The sequence below is a fragment of the Microtus ochrogaster genome, chromosome 5 (genome assembly GCF_000317375.1).
Source record: "Microtus ochrogaster isolate Prairie Vole_2 chromosome 5, MicOch1.0, whole genome shotgun sequence".
NCBI classification, from domain to species: Eukaryota; Metazoa; Chordata; class Mammalia; order Rodentia; family Cricetidae; genus Microtus; species Microtus ochrogaster.
Window position 1 is genome coordinate 93,374,039 of NC_022012.1, and position 24,681 is coordinate 93,398,719.

The 24,681-nt window shown below is 49.5% G+C and overlaps 1 protein-coding gene across 1 annotated transcript in view; it reads right to left on the bottom strand.

Annotated features, from left to right (window-relative positions):
- Positions 1-24,681, bottom strand: part of Ulk4 (unc-51 like kinase 4) — a 288,608-nt gene that overhangs the window by 148,879 nt on the left and 115,048 nt on the right. Inside the window, exon 33 of the mRNA XM_026779110.1 lies at positions 14,855-14,903. Within this exon, the coding sequence (XP_026634911.1) occupies positions 14,855-14,903 (49 nt within the window). The remainder of the gene's footprint in view (positions 1-14,854; positions 14,904-24,681) is intronic.

Consider the following 24,681-nt stretch of genomic DNA (forward strand, 5'->3'; position numbering starts at 1 on the left):
AGGGTCACCGACCCCTCTGCCCATGATCCCGAAGACTGGTAATGCTAGGAGAGGTGTGGGCTCCCCTGGGAGGACCAACTCATGTAGGAAACAGAAGGAGCCTGAGTCGTGGGAGCAGAGAGGTCCCTAGGAGATGCTCTCACTTTAAAGACACGCCTACACTACACCACACCCTGTCTATGCCACATAGTCCCCAGCCCCAGGTGCTTTTGTTGCTAGACTGTCTTGTTAAAGAGTATTTGACTCTGAGCCGGGCTGTGGTGGCACACGCCTTTAATCCCAGCACTTGGGAGGCAGGGGCAGGCGGATATCTGTGAGTTCGAGGCCAGCCTGGTTTACAGGAGCTAGTGCCAGGACAGACTCCAAAGCTACCCTGTCTCGAAACACCCCTCCCCCCAAAAAAGAGTAATTGACTCTGTCACTCAGGTACAAGCAGCAAGACAACAAACAGGCAGGTTCCATACAGTTTTGGAGAAATTAGATTCACATCTTTCCTCCTGCCCCTGGTCTCCCCTCCCCTCCCCTCTGTCTCTTTATTTTTTCAGACAGAGCTGAAGTGTCATAGGGTGATCTTCAACTCTATCCTCCCAAGCGCTGGGAGACTATGAATATGGTTTCAGGGCTGAGCCTTTTCATTTTGCCGTGCCCTGAGCTCAGCATGATGCAGGCTCTACTATCTCAGGGCTAAGGAGGCCACCAGAGAGGAAGACACAGCAACAGCCCAGTCAGCATCCCTGGGTCACTAGGGCAGAGTGGGGGGGGGGACACATTCAGGGAGCTAGAAATGCATGCTTCCAACATCAGAGACAAAGAACCATTCTCCTGCAGTGGTTATGACATCCAGCTGCCTGGTGTGCCAGTGGCTGCATTCAGGTGTGCCAGCGGCTACTGCATCCAGGTGTGCCAGCGGCTACTGCATCCAGGTGTGCCAGCGGCTACTGCATCCAGGTGTGCCAGCAGCTGCATCCAGGTATGCGGCTGGGAGTGCACGCCAGACTGCAGGAGCAAGGAGAAAGCACTGTGGTTCACCTTGGGAACTCCACGGTTCTCTTCTGCCATCCATCTTTTGATGCCAAGCCCAAATCAGGGTCTTCCCAAATTATTTCCAGGGGAGCCACTGAGCGAGGCTAACTACCATTGGACTACAATTGCTGATGGGCTTTGTGACAATGGTCCAGTCAAACAATTTCCCTGCCTGATGACTCCGTGTGAACCGTGGCAAGGATCAGCCACATACAAGTTTCAATGAGTGTGTACTTGTGTTCCACCCTCTCCCTTCTGAGGATACACAGAGACCAACCTAAGAGCAATGTGAAGTTGTGAAATACAAGATGAAGTCCTCAGAAGCCAGCTGAGTGCCCAGCAACTGTCATCATGACACAGCCTGGGCAGACTTGGAGAACAGTGTCAATGCCAGCAGGCCCTTCCCAGGGACCCCCACCAGACATCCAAGCAGTGCAACAGGGATACCAGCCTATCTGTGCTCCCTTCTGTGCAGCCCAGCAGAGTGAGCAGAAGCCTCACATACATATCCATGTGTACACAAATACACACTGGTACACATGCACACATGCATGGGCATTACACACACGCACACCTGCACATCCTGCCTCCGCGTCTCTCCACTTCAAGGCAACAGACTTCTTTACAAGTTCTAGCCCCGTTCTGTCACTTCCCAGGCCTTAGAACCAGGATCGGGGGAGCACCATGGCCTTCAGACCTGGAATGTTCCTGCCTGCAGTCCACCCACTGCAGCCTGACTCACCAGTGGCCTCTCGCCTAAGAATCCTGCTGGTTTGTGCTAACTTCCAACTTCCTCACACAAACATGGACAGGGCTAGAGGGAGAGGGAGAGGGAGAGAGCGGCATTGCTGAGTCACCATTCCCGTCACAGGGTTTTATGACACAGAAGAGATGCTGAGCGTGGGCAGGCTAAGCCCCGTGTAAAACTGTGCTCTAATGCCAACACTGCACACTTAGAACACACCCATCATCCACACACAGACAAACCATTGCAGAGGGAAATGTGGGTACTTCTTGACTGTTTATCTGAGGGGAATGTGGGTACTTCTTGACTGTTTATCTTTTTTTTTGTTTCCTTTGCTTGCTATTTTTCTTATTTTATTTTATTGAGCTCTACATTTTTCTCTGCTCCCTTCCCTGCCTCTCGCCTCCCCTTCAACTCTCTCCCATGGTCCCCATGCTCCCAATTTACTCAGGAGATCTTGTCTTTTTCTACTTCCCACGTATATTAGACCTATGTGTGTTTCTCTTAGGTTCCTCACTGTTGTCTAGGTTCTCTGGGATTGTGATTTGTAGGCTGGTTTTCTTTGTTTTAGGCTTTAAAACCACTTGTGAATGAGTACATATAATTGTCTTTCTGGGTCTGGGTTACCTCACTCAATATGATATTTTCTAGCTCCATCCATTTGCCTGCAAATTTCAGGATGTCGTTATGTTTAATACCTGTGTCTCTCTGTGGCTATGTGCACACAGGTACTGTGCTGGAAGAGTCCAGAAGAGGGCATCAGACCCCCTGGATCTGACTTTACAGGTGATTTGACGCTGCACAGGGTAGGTGCTGGGAACTGGCTCAGGTTCTTTCCAAGAGGAGGTCATTGTCTAACTGCTCAGCATCTCTCCATCCTGCTCATCTTCCTGAGCTACCTGCACCACCAATCTTCTCCCACTTTAGGGAGAACCGAGCATGCTCTCCCCTCTGTGTGCACAGACACCGTGCCTTCTCCAGTCCACATAACAAGCAGTGCACAGCAGACCCTCCAGACTCCACACGAGAGCCCAAACCTGCACTCGGTGCAGACAGATCACAGTCTATGCCATCAAGGACCTGGCTTCAGATCCAAGCTCACCCTGCCAGCTATCTTCTACAGCTCAGGTCACATTTCAGCTGGGATCGTCCCCAACCTCTACTGAAAAATTAGCCACCAGGGCTGACCTAGACTAGGAAATGTCAAGACAGCCGCCATGGCTGATCAAGAGACGCACCACTCCACCCTGCTCTTAGGTCCCAGCAGACTTCCTTAAGGCCTTCCCATTCCTGCAGGGTAATGGGGTACATAGTGCTGCAGATTAGGCAAGGTGGGGCTAGAGTGAGCCTGAAGCTCTCAGGCAGGAGCAGGCGGTAGTTCTGCACAGGCAGAGACGCAGACACAGGAATGAAAGAGGTTGTGGGAACTGCACCGGCTGTGGCTCTGCAGTCGGGAGCACACAGGTATGTTGCAGAGCACACAGGTATGTTGCAGAGCACACAGGTATGTTGCAGAGCACACAGGTAAGTTGCAGCAGAGAGACTCTCAACCTCACCAGGCCCCAACATAACACGGCCAGCTACCTCAGATCCCCCACACTGGGCTCAGGATTCTGGAATCCACACTAAACTTTGACTTGGAGTAAAAAGTAATGCCTAGAGCTTGGGAAATGGCTCAGGGGGTAAAAAACACTCGCAGCGAAAGCAAAGGGCCCTAGATTCAAAGCCCTGGAGCCTACTGAAAAGCTGGGAAAGGCACGCGTGCCTATAACTCTTGGAGGGGACGGCCCAAATGCAGGTGGATCTTGGGAGCTGGTTAGCCAGGCAGTGGGCCAGAAGCAGTCAGTCCTCAGGTTCAGTGAGAGACTCTGTCTCAAGAAATGGGGGAGGGGGGAGCAATAAAACCTACCCAGTATCAACTCTGGCCTTTGCATGTACACAGGTGCATAACACATACACACACACACACACACACACACACACACACACACACACACACACCAGTCCTAGAGGATCAATGGAGTTCAAGACCAATGAGAAACACACTGTTGCCATATTAGGAAGCAGTCACGTATTCTTGCACCTTCTTCTGCCCTGCCTGTTCCACTGGGCTCTGGACGGTGACATATGAAGAAACACACACACCAGGTCCTTCCCTCTGCTTGAACAGTGAGAGACCTCTCCCCAACTACAAAAAGCCAAAGCCACATAAGGGGCCAGATTTTTCTGGAATTTTACTCAAAGTTTCCGTTCTTAAGTATTCTGCTCTATCAAGTTCTGTGAAACGGGAAGGACCGCTATGGTTGCTGGTGGATGCACGTGCTCTTATGGTCTAGTCTAAGTCTGCTGTGCTGTGCTTAAGACTGGACTCCAGAGGGGTCTGCGGAGCGTGGGGAGCCTCACTCGACAGTGAGGCTGGCTCCTGAGCTGCACCTTCCTCCTCTGAAAGCTCCTAGATGAAGACACATACAGTCTCCAGGAGATGGGTGAGAATGAGCAGGCGGGAAACTCAGGCACAAGGCACAGCCATCAAAGCGCAGAAATGAAAGGCACAGAACAGCATTAGTGACTTCTGTCCTAATGGTGCCCCAGCCTCCTGTGTGCCCAGAAACACCTAAGAGATGTGCTGAGACAGGACGCCTAAATGAGGTCTCGGGGAAGATAATGGAGCCCTAATGATGGAAATAGTAAGAAAATTAAACCCCATCATGTTCCATTAAGCGCACTCTCAGCTCCCGTTTCCACTAAATTATTTTACTATGATTTTGCTTCTGCCTCTTGAAATAACCTTTCATGGTGATTTGATTTGCAAGCACAAATAAGGCCCATTTATATTCCCATGTGAGCCCCTGCGAGATTAATAAGAACGGATGGATGCCCAGGATCTCACTGTTCTGCAGTTGGGGAGGGGGTATCTTGTTTTATATTTTTATCTGTACGAAGAGCATTGCTCCACAGTTACAAGCTCAGCTTGCAGGCATGACAAACCTGCTGGAGAGACACCTTCAGCAAGTCAGCTCCTTCCTCCCCCACCTATGCTGGTGACCTGTGTTTCCTGGGACCTCCAATCCTCAGCCTTTAGCCCTGCTGCTCGCTGGTAAACGTCGGTCACGTGTTTCATGCTCATACCCAGCAGGGTGCTGTAGCACAGCCATCTAGACACACGTCCCCAGGGACAGCAAGGTGGACGGCCAGCAGCCACGCACCGTGTCAGGGGCATACAAACAGAGCCAGCTGCAGAGGGACAAGAGCGTAGCCCTCCTCTGCTCCACAGCGAGCATGAGCATCTCCAAGCAGGCAGGAGATTTAAAGCTTCTTAGCCCAGGATGGTTCTTCTGGAAAAGCTTCACAATGAGGGACTTGTGAAGACACAACTTCTAGATTCTAATCCTATGAGGAGCAAGAAAGTACAGCGTCCAAGTGCACGTGGTTCATGCCACGCATCACAGCACAAACGGTAACTCAAATGCCACATGTTGCACAAACCTAGACATTTCTGGGGAATGCCTCCATAGAGTAGCCTGTAGACAAGCCTGTGTGGTACTCTCATAATTAGTGATTTGTGTGGGAGGGCCGTGGGAGAGCTCCACCCACTGTAGGTGGGGCTGCTGGTCCTAGGCTGTATAAGAAAGCAGGCAGAGTAAGCCAGGCGGAACAAGCCAGCAGTAAGCAGTATTCTCCCAAGGCTTCTGCTTCAGTTCCTGCCTCCAGGCTCCTGCCCTGAGCTCCTGCCATGGCTTCCTTCAGTGATGGAGTGTAACCTGAGAGCTTTAAGATAAATAAAAAAACTCTTTCTTCCCCAAGTTGCCTTTCGGTCCATGTTCATTCACAGCAACAGAAACCAAACTAAGACAGAGGAGAGCTAAGAACACAATCCCACGCTTCTCGGTAATGTCAAAAAGCAACATGTTTAGAAGGAAACCTGAGGAAGGAAAGACTTCCACATCACAGTTTCAAACCAGGGACAGGAAGACGTTCAGTGGCTGAGGCTTGGAGACAAGCTGCTGAGCTAGACAGGCCTGGATCAGCAAGACCTGGGTTCCTCAGAGAACCCTGCTGCAGCAACTAAGGTGGATGTATGTCTCCCGAAATTAACCATGTCCTATACACACACATCCCTGTGAACATGTACACACATGAACACACATGTGTACACACACATGCATGAGTGAGCACATGAGAAACAAGAGAAATCAGAGATTTCTGGATAGTCTATGTTCATTATTTAAAAAACCTGACATGGTCAAATATCCACACAACCCCAAGTGATTAAAGATACAATAAAATTCCTACCAGAATTGTATTGCTGGAGAGTCCTCAGGAGAGAGAGGCTCATGACATCACTGACCCGCTGCTGGAGAGTCCTCAGGAGGGGCTCATGACATCACTGACCCGCTGCTGGAGAGTCCTCAGGAGAGGCTCATGACATCACTGACTCGCTACTGGAGAGTCCTCAGGAGGGGCTCATGACATCACTGACCCGCTGCTGAAGAGTCCTCAGGAGAGAGAGGCTCATGACATCACTGACCTGCTGCTCCCCTGCTTTTCAACCAGTCCTTAGAGACGGTGAAAAGTGAACACTGCATTGTAACTCAAAGCGAAGCCTAAAACTTGGGACAGGAACAATGGCTGACTGCTTGCTAGCTTTCCATTGCTGTTAGCAAACGTCCACATGGAGACACATCAACTTAATGGGAGGAAACGTTGATTGGGGCTCATGGTTTGGACCACGGTTTCTTAGCTACACTGTCTTCAGGCTGTGGTGCGTCTGGGTGGAATGAGGATGGGACAGGAGAGAGAAGGACAGGGTCGCTACTCCTTCAGCATCTGACTTCCTGCAAATAAGCCCTGCATCTTAAAGGCTCTACCACCTCTCAATCCCACCAACGGGGACAAAGACTTTGGGGATGCTCCAGGTCCAGATCTTGGCAGTGGAACAAGACTATGCTGTTTTTAAACTGGAGCTGGGAGAAGCCACGCCACATTCATGTGCTCTGCGAATGGCAAAAGACATATGAAATTCGCTGCTTTTTAAACTCTGTGATCCAAGGGTTTTATCTTTTCAAGGCTGTCTTCTCTAAAAGCTTTGGGGATCACAGAGAAGTCGGTTTCCTAATGCTAGCTGCTTTGGCCCATTTATTCTACCAATGCGGCACTACTCAGCTATATGCTCAGTTGCTGCATGACCAGCTTCCAGTCCCTCGCCAGTATCTGTAGATTGTACCCTAGACATAGAAAAGCATTTCTCAAACACACTTTATAGACTGTGGAGCCCGGACCTGTACAAACCCGAAGTTCAGTTAAAACTTAGTACTGTTGTATGTGATGTGTGTGGCCTGGACCTGCGCAAATCCACATTCAAACTTTATTTTAAAATTTCTCACTGCTTATGTGTGTGTGTGATGTGCATGATACATGTGATGTGTGAGATGTGAGCACACGTGCCACTTCTGTCCAGGTCCGAGGACAACTGTGGGCATTCAATTTCCTCCATCCACTCTGTTTTGAGGCAGGGTCTCTCTCGTGTCTGACGCTATGTGTGAACTCCAAGCTAAGGATTTTTCATGTCAGCTCCAAGGACCAAGCTCACACAGTCAGACTGGCACAGCCAATGCTTTTCCCTGCTGAGCTGTCTTGCCAGCCCATTTTCACACGTCAGTAAACAGAGCGTTAGTGATAGGTGGAGTCCTATGTGCAGCCAATAGCAATGGGCTGTGCGGAGTCCCATTCTGTAAGCTACAGACACTGCACAGACATGGGCTTTAAATGAGATGAACCTGCTATGTCTCCAAGTACTATTGACATCCCCTTGAAGGTCCCCTCCAAAGGTATATTCCTAAGACTTCAGAAATGTTCACACAAACTTGCTTCTTGTGTTGGGAAATTTCTGCACATCTGCATAGGGGACTCCTGTCAAAAGCACAACACACAAACATCTGGATTCCTAATGTTCTAAGGAGCCCATTAAATCCCAAGAAACAATTCACTTGAACAGGGACAACTGGAGCCAAGAGATACAGAGTAAAAGTCTGATGAACGTGCAGGACTCAAAATATTCCTTAAACATGGTGGGGCTGAGACCTTAACGTCTCAGGGATGAAAGACTTTAGGTACCAGAGGTCCTAAAGAAATGCCTTCCTGAAGACAGGGCTGACTCAAGAGATTTACTACGCTCGTAGCCCCTGCGGCACCGAAAACTGTTGGAACAACCTGACCGCCAGCTCGCGCTCTGCTAATCACAGTTTTATTGTTTGCATTTGCCACTGAAATTGCTTTGCAACTGTTTGTTTTGAAATAGGAGCATAAAATATCACGACAGCAGTATTTTGGCACATATTGGAAAATCTGCCATGAATAAAGATTTTTCTTCCAATAAAATAGAGTTTGCCTATATCGCTTGGCATTAAAATGATTTATTGAAGTAGCCACAACATAAACCACAGAAATAAAATGAGAGATTAGAGTTACAGCAACGTTCAAAGGCGGCTACATCCAAATTCACATTTAAAACATTTTAGTGCAACTTATAATGCTTTGCAAAGAGAGAAAGTAGAAAAAGAACATCCTCCATCCTGTTCTCCCAACAACTCTATGCTCAAAAGCCAGCCAGGTGCTGGCTCACATCCTTTGGGAAGCCGTGTTTACAGTCACATCCAGAGCCTTAGAGATGTGGGCCCAGAAAGCAGGGTCCATGAGAACCAGTGCAGCCTCATGCAGTGATGCAGGCTAGTCTTCTGCTACCGCCCAGCACGGCTGCTTGGTGCTGACAGTAAACATGCAGGGCTGCCTAAGCCTGAGGATCCAAGTTCAAAGCCTCAGAACCACATAAGATGTGAAGTGCAGCTACGCATACCTGAAACCTGTGGGGGTAGAGATGGTGGGAGACTGTCTTGTGGCTGCCGGCCCAGCTCCAGACTCATCGAGAGGCCCTGTCTTGGGGACTAAGGCAGACAGTGAAAAAACAAGGTCACCCAGTGCCCTACTAGGTACCAACACATGTACTCGGGTACACGGGTGAGGGGAGGAGTGTCCATGGGTAGGACCTGCCAGGGCAGGAGCACCCACCAGCAGGAGGCAAACTTTCGTAAGCAGCTCCCTGGCCCACCTTTTCTGTGGTGTGGCATTCTGTGTATAGGGGGCCTGCAGCTGAAGCTCAAGACTGAGGCACCCTGCTTTCTCTGTTGCTCTTTCCTGGGACCTTCGGGCAGACCTGAGACCAGCTGTCTGCCATGCTGCCTTCCCACAGACCCCATGACTGACCCCACCAGCCCCACTAATGGACGCCTACAGCTAGCACTGTCTGCATCCTCCAGTGACGGGGACCCTGGTTATTGCTTTCCAGCAATGGCCTAAAGCTGTTCCAAGAGTCCCAGACCTTAGGCAAGTGACCTGCACATAGACCGCTCTACCCAAGCAAAGGCTGCCATGTGAGTTTGTGGGGTATCTTTGCAAGACCAGGGAGAAGCGAACGCAGGAGAAAGGCCTGTCCGGTGGCCCCAGTAGCTGTCACTCCAAGCACACCTGTATCTCAGCATGGCCCACACCCACCACTCAGCTCTCTGTTTGGTGTCTCTTTCTGCTGGTGCAGTGAACACCTTGACACAAAAACCTCAAGCCAGGATGCCAGGGGTCACATGATACCCAAGGGAGAAGCAAACCATGCTTCTAGTCTAGTCCGGGGGTCCACAATTAAGATGAGTCTTCTCATACTGGTAACATAAGTAGTTACACTGGCAGGCCCAGAGCCATATCCCTAGTGGTCCAGGATTCTGCCAAGACGCAGCCCAGCCTCAACAGGTCCTGCCTGGTGAAGCACTTATAGAGTGTCCTCCCTTCCCCCTTTCCTATTTCCCACCCTCCCTACTCCCTCCTACACCCTCCCTTATCTGACAGGTTTTTTCTAGGATTCATACCAGCCCTGCAGAGGAAGGAGGACTGTACCTCCTCAGCCAGCAGCAGCAGTCAGAGGTAGCTTGGATGGTTTTCCCCAAAATAAGAATTGCTTTTAATTTGCTAGGCCCTGCTCTTCCACACAAATCCAGATTTCCTGCTTTCCTCAAGGCAAGTCCACCAGGGCCAGTCCACACAGAACAACAGATTCAAAACCCTGTTTCCTTCACCAGCTGCCACTGCAGCAGAGAAGCAGCCAGCAACTCCTGCCCACCAGAGGGGGGCATGTAGGGTAACAGCCCGTGGAGATCACACTGCCCTTGGCCTACAAGCCCATGGAGATCACCCTGCCCCTGGCCTACAGGCCCATGCAGATCACCCTACCCTGGCCGGTCCCCACCCCGTGACTTGGGGTTCATGCCCAGCAACACTTCCAGCCATGCAGTACACTTCTACTAGCTCACTGCCCATGTTCCTAAGACTATAAAAGCCTGCCCTTCTTCCCAAGCTCCTGCCGTCTCTGTTCCCACTCATAGGCAGTCACCATTCTGTGCCTCTCCCCAAGAAACCTCTTGTGTGAGGTTTGTTGTGTGGTGTGACTTTGTGGTACCCCTTGGCTCCAAACTGCCAGGGAACCCTTGCTCAGGAAACCCCTCCAGGAAGTGCTTAGGGAAGGACATTAAGAAACCCTGCACTGTGGGCACAAGGAACTCTGGGAAAGAGAAACAAAGTTACAAGGTGCAAAGCCCTTAAGCAGGTTTTAACTATGTTAATCACAACAGCTGTGGAAGAGGTCACCCAGAGGCCACCATGGCTGCCCCACTGTGAATCAAGGGCTTGCTGCTGTCTTGTGGATGGGTAAAGTCACTTGCAGTGGGTCCCTCCCCATCTTCTCACTGGAAGTCATTTGGATCCGACCACTGACAGAGGCTGCCCGACACACGGCCCCACACACGCCCCACACATGCCAGTGTCACAGAGGTCCTCAGACTCAGATGTCCTTGACTCCAGGGACCAGTCAGTCCTAACATGCACACATATTTTATCAGACACTCAGAGAGAAAACTATCACAGTTTAGCTCAGAACTCTTTTTACTGCTCTCTTCAGCTTGTGAAGATAGAGACTTCTATAACACATCGCTCCCGGGCACTTATGTAAAGGAAGATAAAATGAAATAAATTGGTCACGGCCATGACGCCCAGGTCACTTGGCTGAAAGCAATGATGAAGGGCCACACGTTTGGAAAGTTGGCCTCAGTTCAGGAACGTCAAGGTAAGAATGTGTGTTTTGTGGGATGGGGACAGAGGGGGAGTGAAATCCCCAGAGGACAGGCTGTGTCCACAGGGTGACAGCTACAGACTTGGCACTGATTAAATGTCTGCCTCGGAGAGCAGCACAGATTACTTGGCTGAAGGCAGAAAGAGTAGGAACAGACACTGTCCTTCCAGGACGTCAGCCCAACCTCACTTTTACTCTCAACCCCTATAAAATAAGACCCTGGGTCAGCAGGATGGCTCAGTGCATGGTGATGCCTGCTGCTGAGCCCCGTGACCGCAGTTTGCACCCCAGAAACAGCCTGATGGAAGGATAAACCAACGCCCGAAAGTGTGCCCCGACCTCCACACACACACTGCGGCATGTGGTCACACACACAACAAATAAATAAATAAATTACAAACGCCATCCAACAAGAAACTAAACACAGAAGATCCTCGTGGATTCGGAGCACTGTGCTAGCAATTTCGCAGGATGCAGGACTGAGGAGTGGACATCACCTTCTTTCCCTGTGACAAAGCCGCCGGGACAGCAAGGCTTAAAAGAGTGCTATGACAGAAATTAAACACTCTCTGCTGCTGGTCCTGACGGTGCACCCCCCATCACCCACCAGAAGGAACTTCCTGTCTGGATTTGAGACGTGGGGATAATGGAAAATGGGCAGTTACATCACCTGTCACCCTGCCAACTGGACACAGTCGTAACGGGCCCTTTAGATTCTTCTCTCTACCCATGGGTTACTATAGCTCTCATCAGAGAAGTTCCTTTGTGCCGTGGACAGTGGTTAAAGCAGAAGCCCATAACTGGTCATATCCCTGGCGCACTCAGTCACAAATGGGACATGTCTATCACACCCCTGCTTCCAAGCCTCAGAGACGATGATGGAGAAGGGACTTAAGAGACTGAACAAGACAAAACCATTGTGCTCACGAACTCCAGCAACCTTGGCTGCCTGCACACAATTAAACTAGTCGGCCTCCCGGCATGAACAAAAAACAGCTATCGACAGCTGCTAGCTGCCAGAAGGAGAAGTGTGAATTTTTTTGTTTTTTTTTGTTTTTGATTCAAGGTTTCTCTGTAGCTTTGGAGTCTGTCCCGGAACTAGCTCATGTAGACCAGTCTGGTCTCAAACTCACAGAGATCTGCCTGCCTCTGCCTCCCGAGTGCTGGGATTAAAGGCGCCCACCACCACCACGGGCAGAAGTGTCATTTTTAAGAATGGAAGCTGACTGTGCCCCAGGGGATGGTCACACAACCACGAGCATATGGACCCGGTAGGTTCTCAAAAACAAAAAGGACAAAAAGTTGGAAAGGAGTGGGGATTGGGAGGTGAATATAGGGGCAGTTAGGGGTGAATATGGTCAAAGTAAGTTGTGTACATGTGTGATATCCTCAAGGGAAAAAAAATAGTTTTAAAGTCATGGGCATTTTGCTTTCCATGGCCCCCGCTTAGATGCAGAACTCATCTTGCATGTACAACTGAGACTCTCACACTCTTCTGGTCAAGACTCCCCCGCACTGGAGAGTGCAGCTGCCATGCCGAGAGACATCCCACAGTCTGCAGCCGTGTGATCTCCACCATGCTGGCTGGTGAGTCTGACCGTGCTGCCCTCCCATGGCAGGCAGAACCACCTCGTCAGTGTCTCCCAGGCCTGTCAGCTCTGGAGCTCTGTGTCGCTCTCTTCACCCTCCAAAGGTGATTCTGGGACAGCGTCCCCTCTTACCCTGTGCCCACCCTTATGACTCAGCTCAGCAGTTTTCCATATCTGCTCTCCTCCAGAGCAAGGGACTCAAGTCTGACAATTCCAAGAGCCACCTCTGCCTCTGAAGATGGAGCAGAGCCGACCGGTGACCTCGGAAACAGACTCGAAGGACAAAGCTTGTCCTGTTCAGTTTCAGAGCTTTTGTCTCTAGGGAGAGCCTGATAGAGAAGCCCCCACCATGGTTGGCAGGACACAGACTAAGGGCCTGGATGCAATAAAAATTCCCACAGTTCCAAGTTTTTAACCCATCAATGGATGAAGCTGTGCATGTGTCACAGCCGCTGTGACCTAATTGTCTCTGGAAACACCCTCAAAGACACACTCAGGCGGGCTTCACTGGCTACAACCCTACCAAGCTGATCACCAAGATCAGCTTCACAAGAGATACAGGAGGGCAAGGCAGCCCCCAGCAATCCCACTTGGCGCTCTAGAAGGCAAATCTTCCTCTCCTGATGTGGGATTCCCCTCTGCATGCTGTGAATACCAGTGGTGAATAAAGAAACTGCTTTAGGCCTGTTGATAGGGCAGAACACAGTTAGGCGGGGAAAACTAAACTGAATGCTGGGAGCAGGAAGGAGGAGTCAGAGAGAAGCCATAGAGCCGCTGGCGCCATGCCAGTAGAGGCAGACACACTGAAACTTTGCTGGTAAGCCACTACCTCATGGTGATGCACAGATTAATGGAGATGGGTTAAATTAATGTGTAAGAGTTGGCCAATAAGAATCTAGAGCTAATGGGCCAAGCAGCGATTTAAATAATATGGCTTTTGTGTGATTATTTCAGGGCTGAGCAGCCGGGAGCCAACAAGCGGCCTCCTTAGTACAATCTCCCTTTCTCTTCTTCCTTCTGATGCTGCCTCTAGACCCCTCTTCTAGCTTTCTGAGCAATTCCTCCAACCTTGTCTGTGGCACTTACATACAACTCTTGACATCTGTCCCCATCTGTGCTTGATAACACGCCTACCCCCACCTCCACTCACACCCAGTGCAAATGCAAGTGATGTCAGTGATGGTACCAGGAGGTGGGGAGGAGGGGAGCATCCTCAGTGTTCCATCTCACTAGGGGGTGCCACAAAGCCTTCCCACCCTCTGCCCTGTGAGCAAGGCACACAGAAGGGTACAGCAAGGTCGGTCCTTAGCCTGGAACTACCCAGCCTTCAGAACCCTGAGAAGTGGCCATCAGTTCTTTGTACATAACCTAGTGCGTGGTCTTTTACTTGAACACTACAGACACCTTCAGGAAAACACAACCAGTCCCTGACCAAAGCGTGGACCTGAGGCTCAGAAGTGGGGTGGGGGGAGTCATTTGCCTTTGCTTTTCCCACAGTCACACAGTTTGCCAGGATTCTGAAATGAATGAGGGGAGCTCACACCCTCACCATGTCTAACACCATCTCTGAGCTTTACAGGTTAGGGTATTGGTAAAAAGGGGAACTTCTCTTGGCTGGCGACACTCCTGCTCTCTTTCCAGCCCAATTCTCAGATCAGTAGGGTCTGAGAAGCGGTTCTTCACAGGCAAAAAAAGACAAGGTTGGGTTCCATCTCATTCTCCCCTCACAAGAACTACAGAGCAAAGATTTGATCGGATGGGTAGTGTTCATTTAAGGTGCATGCCCTTTGTTGGGGAAAGGAAGCTATTCTGAGTTCTGAGCTAGACAACCACATGACGGTTGATCTGAAGCCCAGTGACGCTCATGCTGAAGGCCCACACACAAGCACAGCAGGAATCATGCTCCTCCGCAAGCCAACCTCAGACCAGGCAGTGTTTTGTGCTAGAAAGTAGGTATCGGCCGGGCAGCGTGGAACACACCTAAACCCAGCACTCAGTAGGCTGAGGCAGGAGGGGAACAAGAGCGAAGCCATGCTGGCTACACAGAAAGTCTCTAGTCAAAGAGAGGGAGGGAGGAAGGGGGAGGGAGGGACAACAGAAATAAAAGGCAAACGGCTCTCAAAGGGCAGAGCCAGGGACTCCAGCTACTCTCACTTCCAAGTGTGACGTCCTCTGCAGGACAGATAGCAGAGGTCTGATGAGGTCAAGACAGGACATACACTCTGTGGGCACAGTGTCTGGGCTAGAGACGCAACCATACAGTTCACCCCAAAACTTTAAAACTTGAAATGTTCACTTGAATTCCAAAAAAGAGACTTGCATTCTTACCAGAATCACTTCGAAAATGAGCGGGACCAGTTTGCTTTCCTCCACAAGCCTGTAAGGGGAGGAAAAGAGGGGGTGAGCACATGTGAGAGATGAGCATTTAAACGGCTACCCCAACAGGGTGGATCGACGCCCCCATGCCTAACTGCTTAAACTCCGATGGAGAAACAGACTAAGTAAATAAATGATTACTTTAGCACGCCGAACTCAGCAATTACACACAGGAAGCATGAGGCTTCTCACGATGATTGCTCAACCTTATTGATATTTTAACGTGAAAATTAATTAAAATTCACAATTATTGTAAAGACATCTAGCCAAGGTAACGCCGGGCAAAATAACGTAACTGTCCACAGTGCACACAGAGCCACCGGCATGTGACGCCGCGTTTGTCATTTCTGCCTCGTTAGCTGTCTGCCCAGCATAAATACATTAATGCGCAATGAATTTTAATGGCCTTTAATTTTTAAAAAATTGGACACCAATCACCCAGTCTACTCTAGGCACGTTCTCTCATCAAATCTGGTTATAAATTATCATCAGTTATAACAGAATAATTATTTCATGAGCTTTCAGAGAAAGTCGTCCGGTGAAACCAGAACCATCCAAGCTAGTCAGTGTTTACTAAGCTTGGAAATCTGGGGCTGGGGACATAGCTCAGCTGTGGAAGCTTCACCCCAGTGCTACAAAAGGTAATTTTAAGACAAAAACAAAACAGCATTTCCACTTCTAAACACCCCTTGGGTCCAAGGTAGAACAGGTGCGTCTCCAGTGGCAGGCTAAACAGTAAATACAGGACAATACCCAGCTTCTCAGTCTCTATAGCAACCATAGCCCAGTCAAATTAACTTGAGAGCAGCTTTGAGTGTTGCTGAAACAGACAGGTTGTGTACCAATAAAACTTTATTCTTCAAACAGGCCACTTTGGGGCCACAAGCTATAGCTCTGCTTTGGTTAACAGCAATCATATTTGGCTGCTGGAGAGACGGCTCAGTGGTTAAGAGCACACACTGTTCTTGCAAAGATTACAAGTTCAGTTCCTAGCACCTACACTAGGCAGCTCACAATGGCTTTTAATTTCAACTTCGGGGGACCCAGTGGCCTCTGCAGGCATCCGCACACTCCCACACACATAACTACACACACACACCCCTACACACAAACACACACCTAATTTTTATAAAATATTAAAAATAAATCTAAAAACTACTCTTTTTAACTAACTATCTTGCTAGATCGGTTCTGTGGGACAGGACAAGCATATTGCCTCTGTTGTAAATACACACTATTTTGTCTGTGTCACAGACACTGCCAGGCAAACAGCAACAGGGCTACAGCACCTGGCCGCCAGGGGCTTGTCTGTCTGTGATAACACACAGAGAAGAGAAACATCTGTGAAACTAGCAAGAAGACATCACAGCGAAAGTGACGTGAGAGCGTCTGTGAGTGACGGTGAAACAGACAGGCTGTATACCAATGAAACCTTCTCCAAACGAGCCACACCCACATGCTAAGGGGCACAAAAGACATGGACCTCCCAGGCTCACACACAGAAAGGCAACAGTGAGTGTGGTCACCACTCCTCACGGAGCATCTGTGACCCTGAGGCACGGCAACAGCCTGGGCCCTTCAGAGAACACGAGCCCAGAGTGTGGCCGAGGCGTGTGACAGAATGCCAGTCAACAAAGGACAGGGCGGAAGCTGTGACTCTGAATGACATGAAATACAACCGCAGGAGGCTGGACGTGGTGGCACACTCACAAACCCCAGATGGGGCATGCTGAAGCAGGGGGTCAAGAGCTGAAGGCCAACCTGTGCTAAAGAGAAAAGTGCCATATTCAATAAAGAAAAAAAACACCCACAAGATCTCACTTACACATGAAATCTAACAATCCAAACTCAAAGACGGAGAGAGCGGGGGCCAGGCTGACCAAGCACCTCTGGTCAGATGTGTGGCCAATGCCACATGAGGAAATTCTTGCCTGGTACTGGAAACCCGGTCAAAAGCACATAGAGCTCATGGCCCCAGAAGGGGCCAGGCAGGCAGCACTAACCGAACTCATGTTTTATACAAAACAAGAAAAGATGTAAGGTAACAGGAGGGTTTTGGGGGATCCAGGAGTAGGAGGGGGAGCTGGGGTGGACATGATCAAGATACATTACATACATGCAATTACCATACATAAAGCAAACCTTCCTAATAAAAGAGTTTCTAAAGCAAACCTTCCTAATAAAAGAGTTTCTAAAGCAAACCTTCCTAATAAAAGTTTCTAAAATTAATCATTCCACCCTTAAGTTACTTCCGTTGGGTACTGTGTCAGCGATGAGAAGAGAAGATGCATGAGGCAAAGGCCTGGAGCCATTAACCAACTCCACCCAGCAGGGGCGTGCCTTCCCAGGGCCCCCTCCATCCGTGTCTCTATGGCAGCCATCTGCACTCTCACCTGGGCCAATCCTCGCCCCTAGAATTTCGACAGAGTAGTGACGGCTAGAAACTCAAGCATGGCGGCTGGGAACCGAGAGCCAAATCTACCATTGCCTCCCTACAGAACCAGGACACTCACAGCATGGCGGCTGGGAACCCAGAGCCAATATCCACGCGGTGAGGTTGGGTGAAAAGCATTCCAAGAGATGGAGAGCAGACTAAACCGTCACACGGAGAGAGTAGGGGAAGCCAGAGCAGACCCTTGCTGGTGGAGTCACACAGTCGGGTCACAGTGGCCCAGGTGGGAATGTCTGCTGCCATCTCTGTGGAACACAAGCTTCTTCAGTGTCCATCTGTGACGAGGAGAGAAATCCCTCAGTCTGGAAGCAGCAGTGCACAGAACCAGAGAGACAGTGACCCGAGAGGAAGTAAGGTCACATGACAGCTTGTTACCAAGAGTGCAAGAATGCCCAGCTCTGGGACCCCTGCTCTCTGGTCATGCAGTTGGCTATGCATGCCTGGGGCATCCTCTCAGAGGGTCCTGAAGCCAGAGGCTAGGTGCAGGGGAGACCACTCTAACCCTCTCTCTTAGCAAAGGGCAGCTCTGCAGAGGACTCAGGTCCCACATGCTTGCTGACTACCAGTTAAAGACCTCCTGTAAGTTTCCACTCTAACTGGGGTTTAGTTTAGGGTCAGAGGCCAGCCCCAAACACTTCCAATAAGCTAGGTTCGGCCAACCTCCCCTATATGCCAATCAAAGAGATAATTAATAGTGAAAGGCTCAATGTAGGGAAGTGTTAACCTGGGCTCTGCTGTCTCCAAAGTCTCTCCGTCAATATCTTCCAAGTTTCTCCAGCCTTTGCCACGTGGTCCCCTCCACCTCCAAAGACAGTGAGAGCTGCATTCATGTGTGCCCAGCCCTTTGCAAGCTGCAAATCCCACTGACCCGAACCCGACCCTGAACTCTAGTCCAGATTTGAAGGGGTCTGTGACCTCCTCTATATTTCAAGGTCATTTAATTAGGGGTCTTAATTACATCTGTGATAACCCTATAAAATAGCACTAATTACTGTGTAAATGAAAAACTGGACAAGGGGCATCTTCCAGAGCCTGGGGAACTCCAGCTGGAGAGTGTGGATCTCACACCTGACCTTGACTCGCATCAGCTCCACCACGACTCAGCCTCCTTAGAAAAGAACAATTTTAAATTCTGCCTCTGGAGAAGCTGCTTCTAGTCCATCTGCAAGCACCCCAAGCTGGAGGCTCACCTCGAGCTGGAAACTCACCCCAAGCTGGAGGCACCTGGAGCTGGAGGCGCACTCTGAGCTGGAGGCTCACAACAAGATGGAGGCGCACTTTTGCTTAACATTCCAACAACACCGTTAAGAGTTTTAAATTCTATATTTATTCTGACTGAAGAGGTAGTAGACTATAAACAAAGCTTTTTGTTTACATAATTTACCAGTCTAGTGGGCCAGTGACAGTCGTTTTAAATTAAAAATCTCCAACATCAAGCTGCATTTCAAATTATTTGTTCAGGGAGTCAGCTTCAAAAAGAAATGGCTTCTTAATGTTTAGTCACAGGAAGATATGTCATCTGCCCTGAAAGTAATAATATCTGTGGCTTTTCCCCTTCAGACATCTGCCCTGTCTCCACACACTTCCTAATTCACTTGCAAAAGGTTGAACGATTCTTACCGTGTTTGTGTGAAATATATTTTTCACACACATACACAAATGTCAGGATTGAGGCTTACACAGTTTTAACATACATGTTCGTCTTGCAAAGACCCAAAGAACTCTGACCAAGCAGGACATTTCTTCCTTGAGGACGTTCACACCCCAGTGGACACAAACACACCGTCAACACATAATCCTGCTATAAGCTGATGGCTGCAGCCTCCGAGCTCAGTTACAGGCTCAGCCTAAATCTCCCACTGCCAAGATGGTGGAAAGAATAATAATTCTCACAAGAGGAAGCTTGGTCAGGTTAAAAGGAAGCTGCTGCTGGCATCTAACAGCTCTGGATGGCCCGTGCCTACTGAGTGAGCTGGGGCCATGGGCTGAAGGGGAAAAGGAAGCTGCAGTCAAGATGGCTTCCGCACAGAGGGTGGTACTCTCATACAGGCACCCAATAGCCCCGAGACACCAGATGCCGTGATACACCTCCAGTTCCTCTCTCTGAACCTGAGCTCTGCAGCAGGCAACCTTCTCTGATGACGCATGACTCCATGACAGTCTCTCCAACAGGGACTGTGCTCGCAGGCAACACAGGCATGGGCACCCATGCCCCAGGGTAAGAAGGCACTGAACAGAAACAAGGCATCAGCAAGATTAGGGATCAGCAGGGGCAAGGACCAGGGGATGGTATAGGAGGTCCTTCTGTCTATGTGTTTCTTGTATTGGTTAATGAATAAAGAAACTGCCTTGGCCTGATAGGGCAGAACTTAGGTAGGTGGAGAAGACAGAACTGAATTCTGGGAGGAAGAAAGCAGAGGGGGGGGGGATGCCATGGATCTGCCACCAGAGATAGATGTGCTCAATTTTACCAGGTAAGCCACTGCCACGTGGCAATACACACATTAATAGAAATGTGTTAAATTAAGATGTAATAATTAGCCAATAAGAAACTAGAGCTAATGGGCCAAGCAGTGATCTAATTAATACAATTTCTGTGTTGTTATTTCGGGGCTAAGTTAGCCAGGCCACCGGGACAAACAAGCGGCCCCCTCTTTGCAACAAGCTGTGTGCACTGCCGGCATTGCCCTCACCTTAGATACAAGCCCAACAATAACAGATGAGAGACTCTGAGGTAATGGACGTTTCCCAACACGTTTTCATTTTAACAAGCTATTCATTTCCTTTTCCTCGGTTGCATTTACCTCATGAAATGTTCAGGGTTCGGGGTTTGGAATCCACCTGCACGTGTGGCCAGGCTAAGCTTCTGCCTTTTCTCACCATTCATTGAGCAAACATGGATAGCGTGCCTCCCGTGCACTGTGCACAAGGGTGCACGAGAGATGCACTGATTATTACTAGTGCTACAGCAGATGGGTAGTCAAGCATCTGTGGAAGGGACCAGGGAGAGAGGACAGGGTGAGGAGCCAACAGTGATGGGAGGCAACGAGTCCTTTGCTCTTCAGAGAAGAAACTGAGGGACTAACAAGAATATTAAGTTAGTTGTCAGACTAAGGTCTGAACCTCAGCAGTGCAGGTCAGCACCCCATCCTGAGACAGAACTTCAGGAGGACCAGAGGAGGCCCAGGGAACAGCCGGAGGGGAGGGAGGCAGATCACATCAGTGTGACTGGGGAGAAGGACAGCAGCTCAGAGAGAATGGTAGAAAGAGGCAGGTGGCATGGAGGTCCTCGTGCTCACAGAGGAGGCCCGGAAGGCTCCACACGCACAGTGGTTCCTTCAAAGGCAGGAGTTAAAACACACACTCACGGGCCTGGAGAGACGGCTCAGGGGTGAAGAGCCTGCCCTGTTCTTGCAGAGGACCCAGGTTCAGTTCCCAGCATCTACGTCAGGTGACTACCTGTAACTCCAGCTCCAGAGGACCCAGTGCCTTCCTCTGTGGGTGCTGCGTTCACACTGTGAACGTAAGCGCACATAGCACAGGCACCTGACACACACACATTAATTTTTTAAAATTTAGATGTTTTGTTTAAAACACAAGTTCCCTGAGATGAGAAGGAGGATACAGTCGAAGGCCAGGCTGGGGGTGAGCCAGGAAGGTCCCCAGACACCCCAAGAGCCGGCCTGATGAGCTTGACCTTCACCTTGGCTCCGAAGGGATAAGGATACCCCACCAGCCAAACTCCTGTATTTGCATGGTCCACGGGCTAAAAACTGTCGTTAGCTTTTTAAAGGACTGAAGGAAATCAAAAGATGACATTTTTTAATACATGAAATTCAATTTTCAATTTCCATACATAAACACTGTAGTGAAACCTAGCCTGCCATGCAGGGATATCTGAGGGGTGGGGACAGAGAACACAGACAAAGCCTGAGACCCTACAAGCAGCTACAAGGAAGAAGAAAAGACACTAAAGTCGAAGCAAGGATCCACAGGAAGAGGCATACTGGGATGCATTGACGCCATTGGCTGCAGGAGGGGGTAGAGGAAGGGGACCCGAGCAGGACACAGGGTTCTTGGTTTGTCCCAGAAGTGGGCCCACACTAACCACCCCCAGAGCATGGCAGCGCAGTGAGCCACCCACTTGCTGGCACTCCTGTGGGTGGATGCTCTCCCTCGGCCCTCACAGAGACACGGGAGTGGTTAACCCCTCCGCTCCAAAGATGAAGTACCAACTCTGAGCAGTAACAGCTGAGGTCATGTTCACAGCTGCCGACACCAGGTGCTCAGGTAAGTGAGAAGGTGGGGGATCTGAGCAAGTGATGAGCCAAATAGGGAGAGGACTGACGGCAGAATTCGGGGCACATCTGGGCTCACTTGGGGAGCTTGCTGACAAGGGCTCAGGAAGCTTAGGAGCAGACCAGCACGATCACAGAGATCCCACACCCTGTGCCCCCAGTCACCTTCAGATGCCAGTCAAAGATGCTGCCGTTACACTGATAATGTCATACCTGGAGAGTCACTGTCAGTAACCGCCCACAAGTAACTCTTCTGAAGGCATCAACAACTGAACCTATAGCTAAACAGGCATCTACCCACCAAGTGACAGCTGAACTCTTAGGCGGTTTATCAAAGTGAGCTCTTAGGCAGTTATCTACAGTGAGCTCTTAGGTGGTTTATCTACAGTGAGCTCTTAGGCGGTTTCCTTGTGAACCACCTGCCAAGTTCCTCACCCACTTCTGGCCCAGAGAAAGTGCTCGGTGCTCATGTGACCTTGAACTCAAGTCTCTGCTGAGAGAAGAGTGTGAAAGCATCCCACAGTGAAATCACTCACACTGCTGGCCAGGCTGGTGCACAGGGCAGGGCATTGCAGCAGGTGCTCACAGCTGCCCTGGGCTGCTGTGCAGGACCAGAGCGCCGAGGGAGAGACACTGCCACCAACCTATTGTGCGCTTCTTGTCTCTGCTCTAATCCTTTCTTCACTCCGTAGACCAGGCTGGCTTCGAACTCACAGAGATCCTCCTGCCTCTGCCTCCCGAGTGCTGGGATTAAAGACGTGCGCCATCACTGCCTGGCTTAGAATGTGGATTGGATCATTTCCTAGTTCACTGGTCTATTGCTGTAAAGAGACACCATGGCCAAGGAGACTCTTAGAAAAGAACATTTAACTGGGGGGCTGCTTACAGTTTTAGAGGTTAGTCCATCGCCATCACGGTGGAAGCGGGCAGACATGCTGGAGCAAGAGCTAAGAGATTTCCATTCTTTCAGAACCTCAGAGCCCACCCCAGACACACACCCCCAGTCCTCAGAGCCCGCCCAGGTCACACGCCTCCCAGTCCTTCCCAAACAGCTCCACCACCTGTGACCCAGCATGCACACAGATGAGCTGAAGGGTGTATTCTCGTTCAAACTACCACAGTCATGTACTTGCTTCTATGCAGAAGTGGGGAAACTAAATCCTCAACAATGCTAATACCCAGCTTTTAAGGGTCGCTTTACCTACTAAAACTTCTATAAAATAAAATTTAAAACATAGTGTGTGGGAGGAACATGACGGTTATCAGGAGAAGGTGCTTGCAGTCAAGCCTGGAGATCTGAGCTCAATCCCCGGGGCCCACAGAGTGGAAGGAGAGAGCCAATCTCATGTCCACATATGTGCTGCATGTAGATACATGTGAAAGTTAAAATATAGCAAACTATGTTTCAGATCAAGTTTCATGAGACACGGGGTAGTTTAAATTTCCAACAGTCATTTGGTTCTCAATGAAGACAAGAAAGATGATCCTCTGAGAACTGAGAGAGATGGTCAAAAAGTATGTTGATTACAAATGGCTCCTGGTTATGGTTTGACAAGAAACACATCTGCACTGAGCATTTGGAGAATGCATCTCAGGACATGCATCTACGCAAACCCATGGCCACCAAGTCACTTGGAGCAGAATGACCACAGACTCTTGCCAGACAGCCCTCGGCATGAGGCCCAGACAGAAAAAGATTAGTTAACATGCCATTTGGACACGAAGGAGAAAGCAAACAAGGAGCCAGCAGAGTAAGACAAGACCAACCCCAACACTGCAAAAGAACCACAAGCAATCTCACTCCCTTGCCATGTCAGAGCGACAAACACGTAAACACACACCCTAACACTCACTGGTCCACAGACAGGCAGCCAGCAGCCTGTTAGATACAGACAGAATATCAGAACTGACTGTCCACTATGTTCAAGGGGTGCACACAGGAGGATCAGAAATTTGAGGTTAGAACAGCTCCATAGCAAGTTCAAGGACAGCCTCAAAAAAAAAAATCTACTCAACGTGTACTTTTTAAAAAAACAAGTTCTGGAAATAAAAACAAAAGTCAATCTAGCTACGCACTGACAACACCTCTCCTTCCCTCGGAGCTGCTGGATACACATTTGTAAGCCGCACACGGGCTCTTAGGAAGGGAGACAGGAAGACGTGGCAGAGTCTTAGACCTCTGTACAGCTCCGAGCACTTTCCTGGCACACTTTGATCCCGGCACTGGTGGGGTGGGGGTGGGGGTGAGCTAGGCGTGATGGTGCTCAGCTGCAGTCTCAGAGGCTGAGGCCCGTCTGCGCGACACGGTGAGGAATGAGTTAATCTGTCAGCCAGCAAAGCAATGAAGGGGTGCAGTAAATGACTTACTTCATTTGATAAGATGACTCTGCTATGCTTGTGTATCAGTATTTAAAATGTGCCTTGCCCCTTCAGGCTATTATATACTGTCCTAGATTATGGCTATGTCATAATTTAGTTTTATGTATAGTCCTATAAATTAAATAAAATCTTCCCATTTTAAAAATTATTTGCCTCAGGAAAAACCTGTGAACTTTCTTTGCCTAAGGAACATTCTTAGACAAAGTAAAAATTGAAGGGGATGTGGCTCGTTCTCTCTCTTTTTTTTTTTAATTGATATGAGACTTTTGTCAGCATGTCTGTGTATGTGCATGCAGTTCCCAGAGAGGCCAGAAGATGGCATCATTATCTTCTGGAGCTGAAATTCCAGATGGCTGTTAGCTGTCATGTGGGTGCTAGGAATTGAACCTAACTCCTCTGGGAAAGCAGTTGGTGCTATTAATCACTGAGCCATCTGTCCACAAGTGCAAGTGCTTGGCACAAGCTAGAGTCATCAGAAAAAGGAATCTTAATTGAGAAAAACACCTCCATAAGATCAGGCTTTAATTGGGGTAACTCTGACCAAGGAAGTGAAAGATCTATTTGACAAGAACTATAAGTCTTTGAAGAAAGAAATTGAGGAGTATACCAGAAAATGGAAGGATCTCCCTTGCTCTTGGATTGGGAGGATC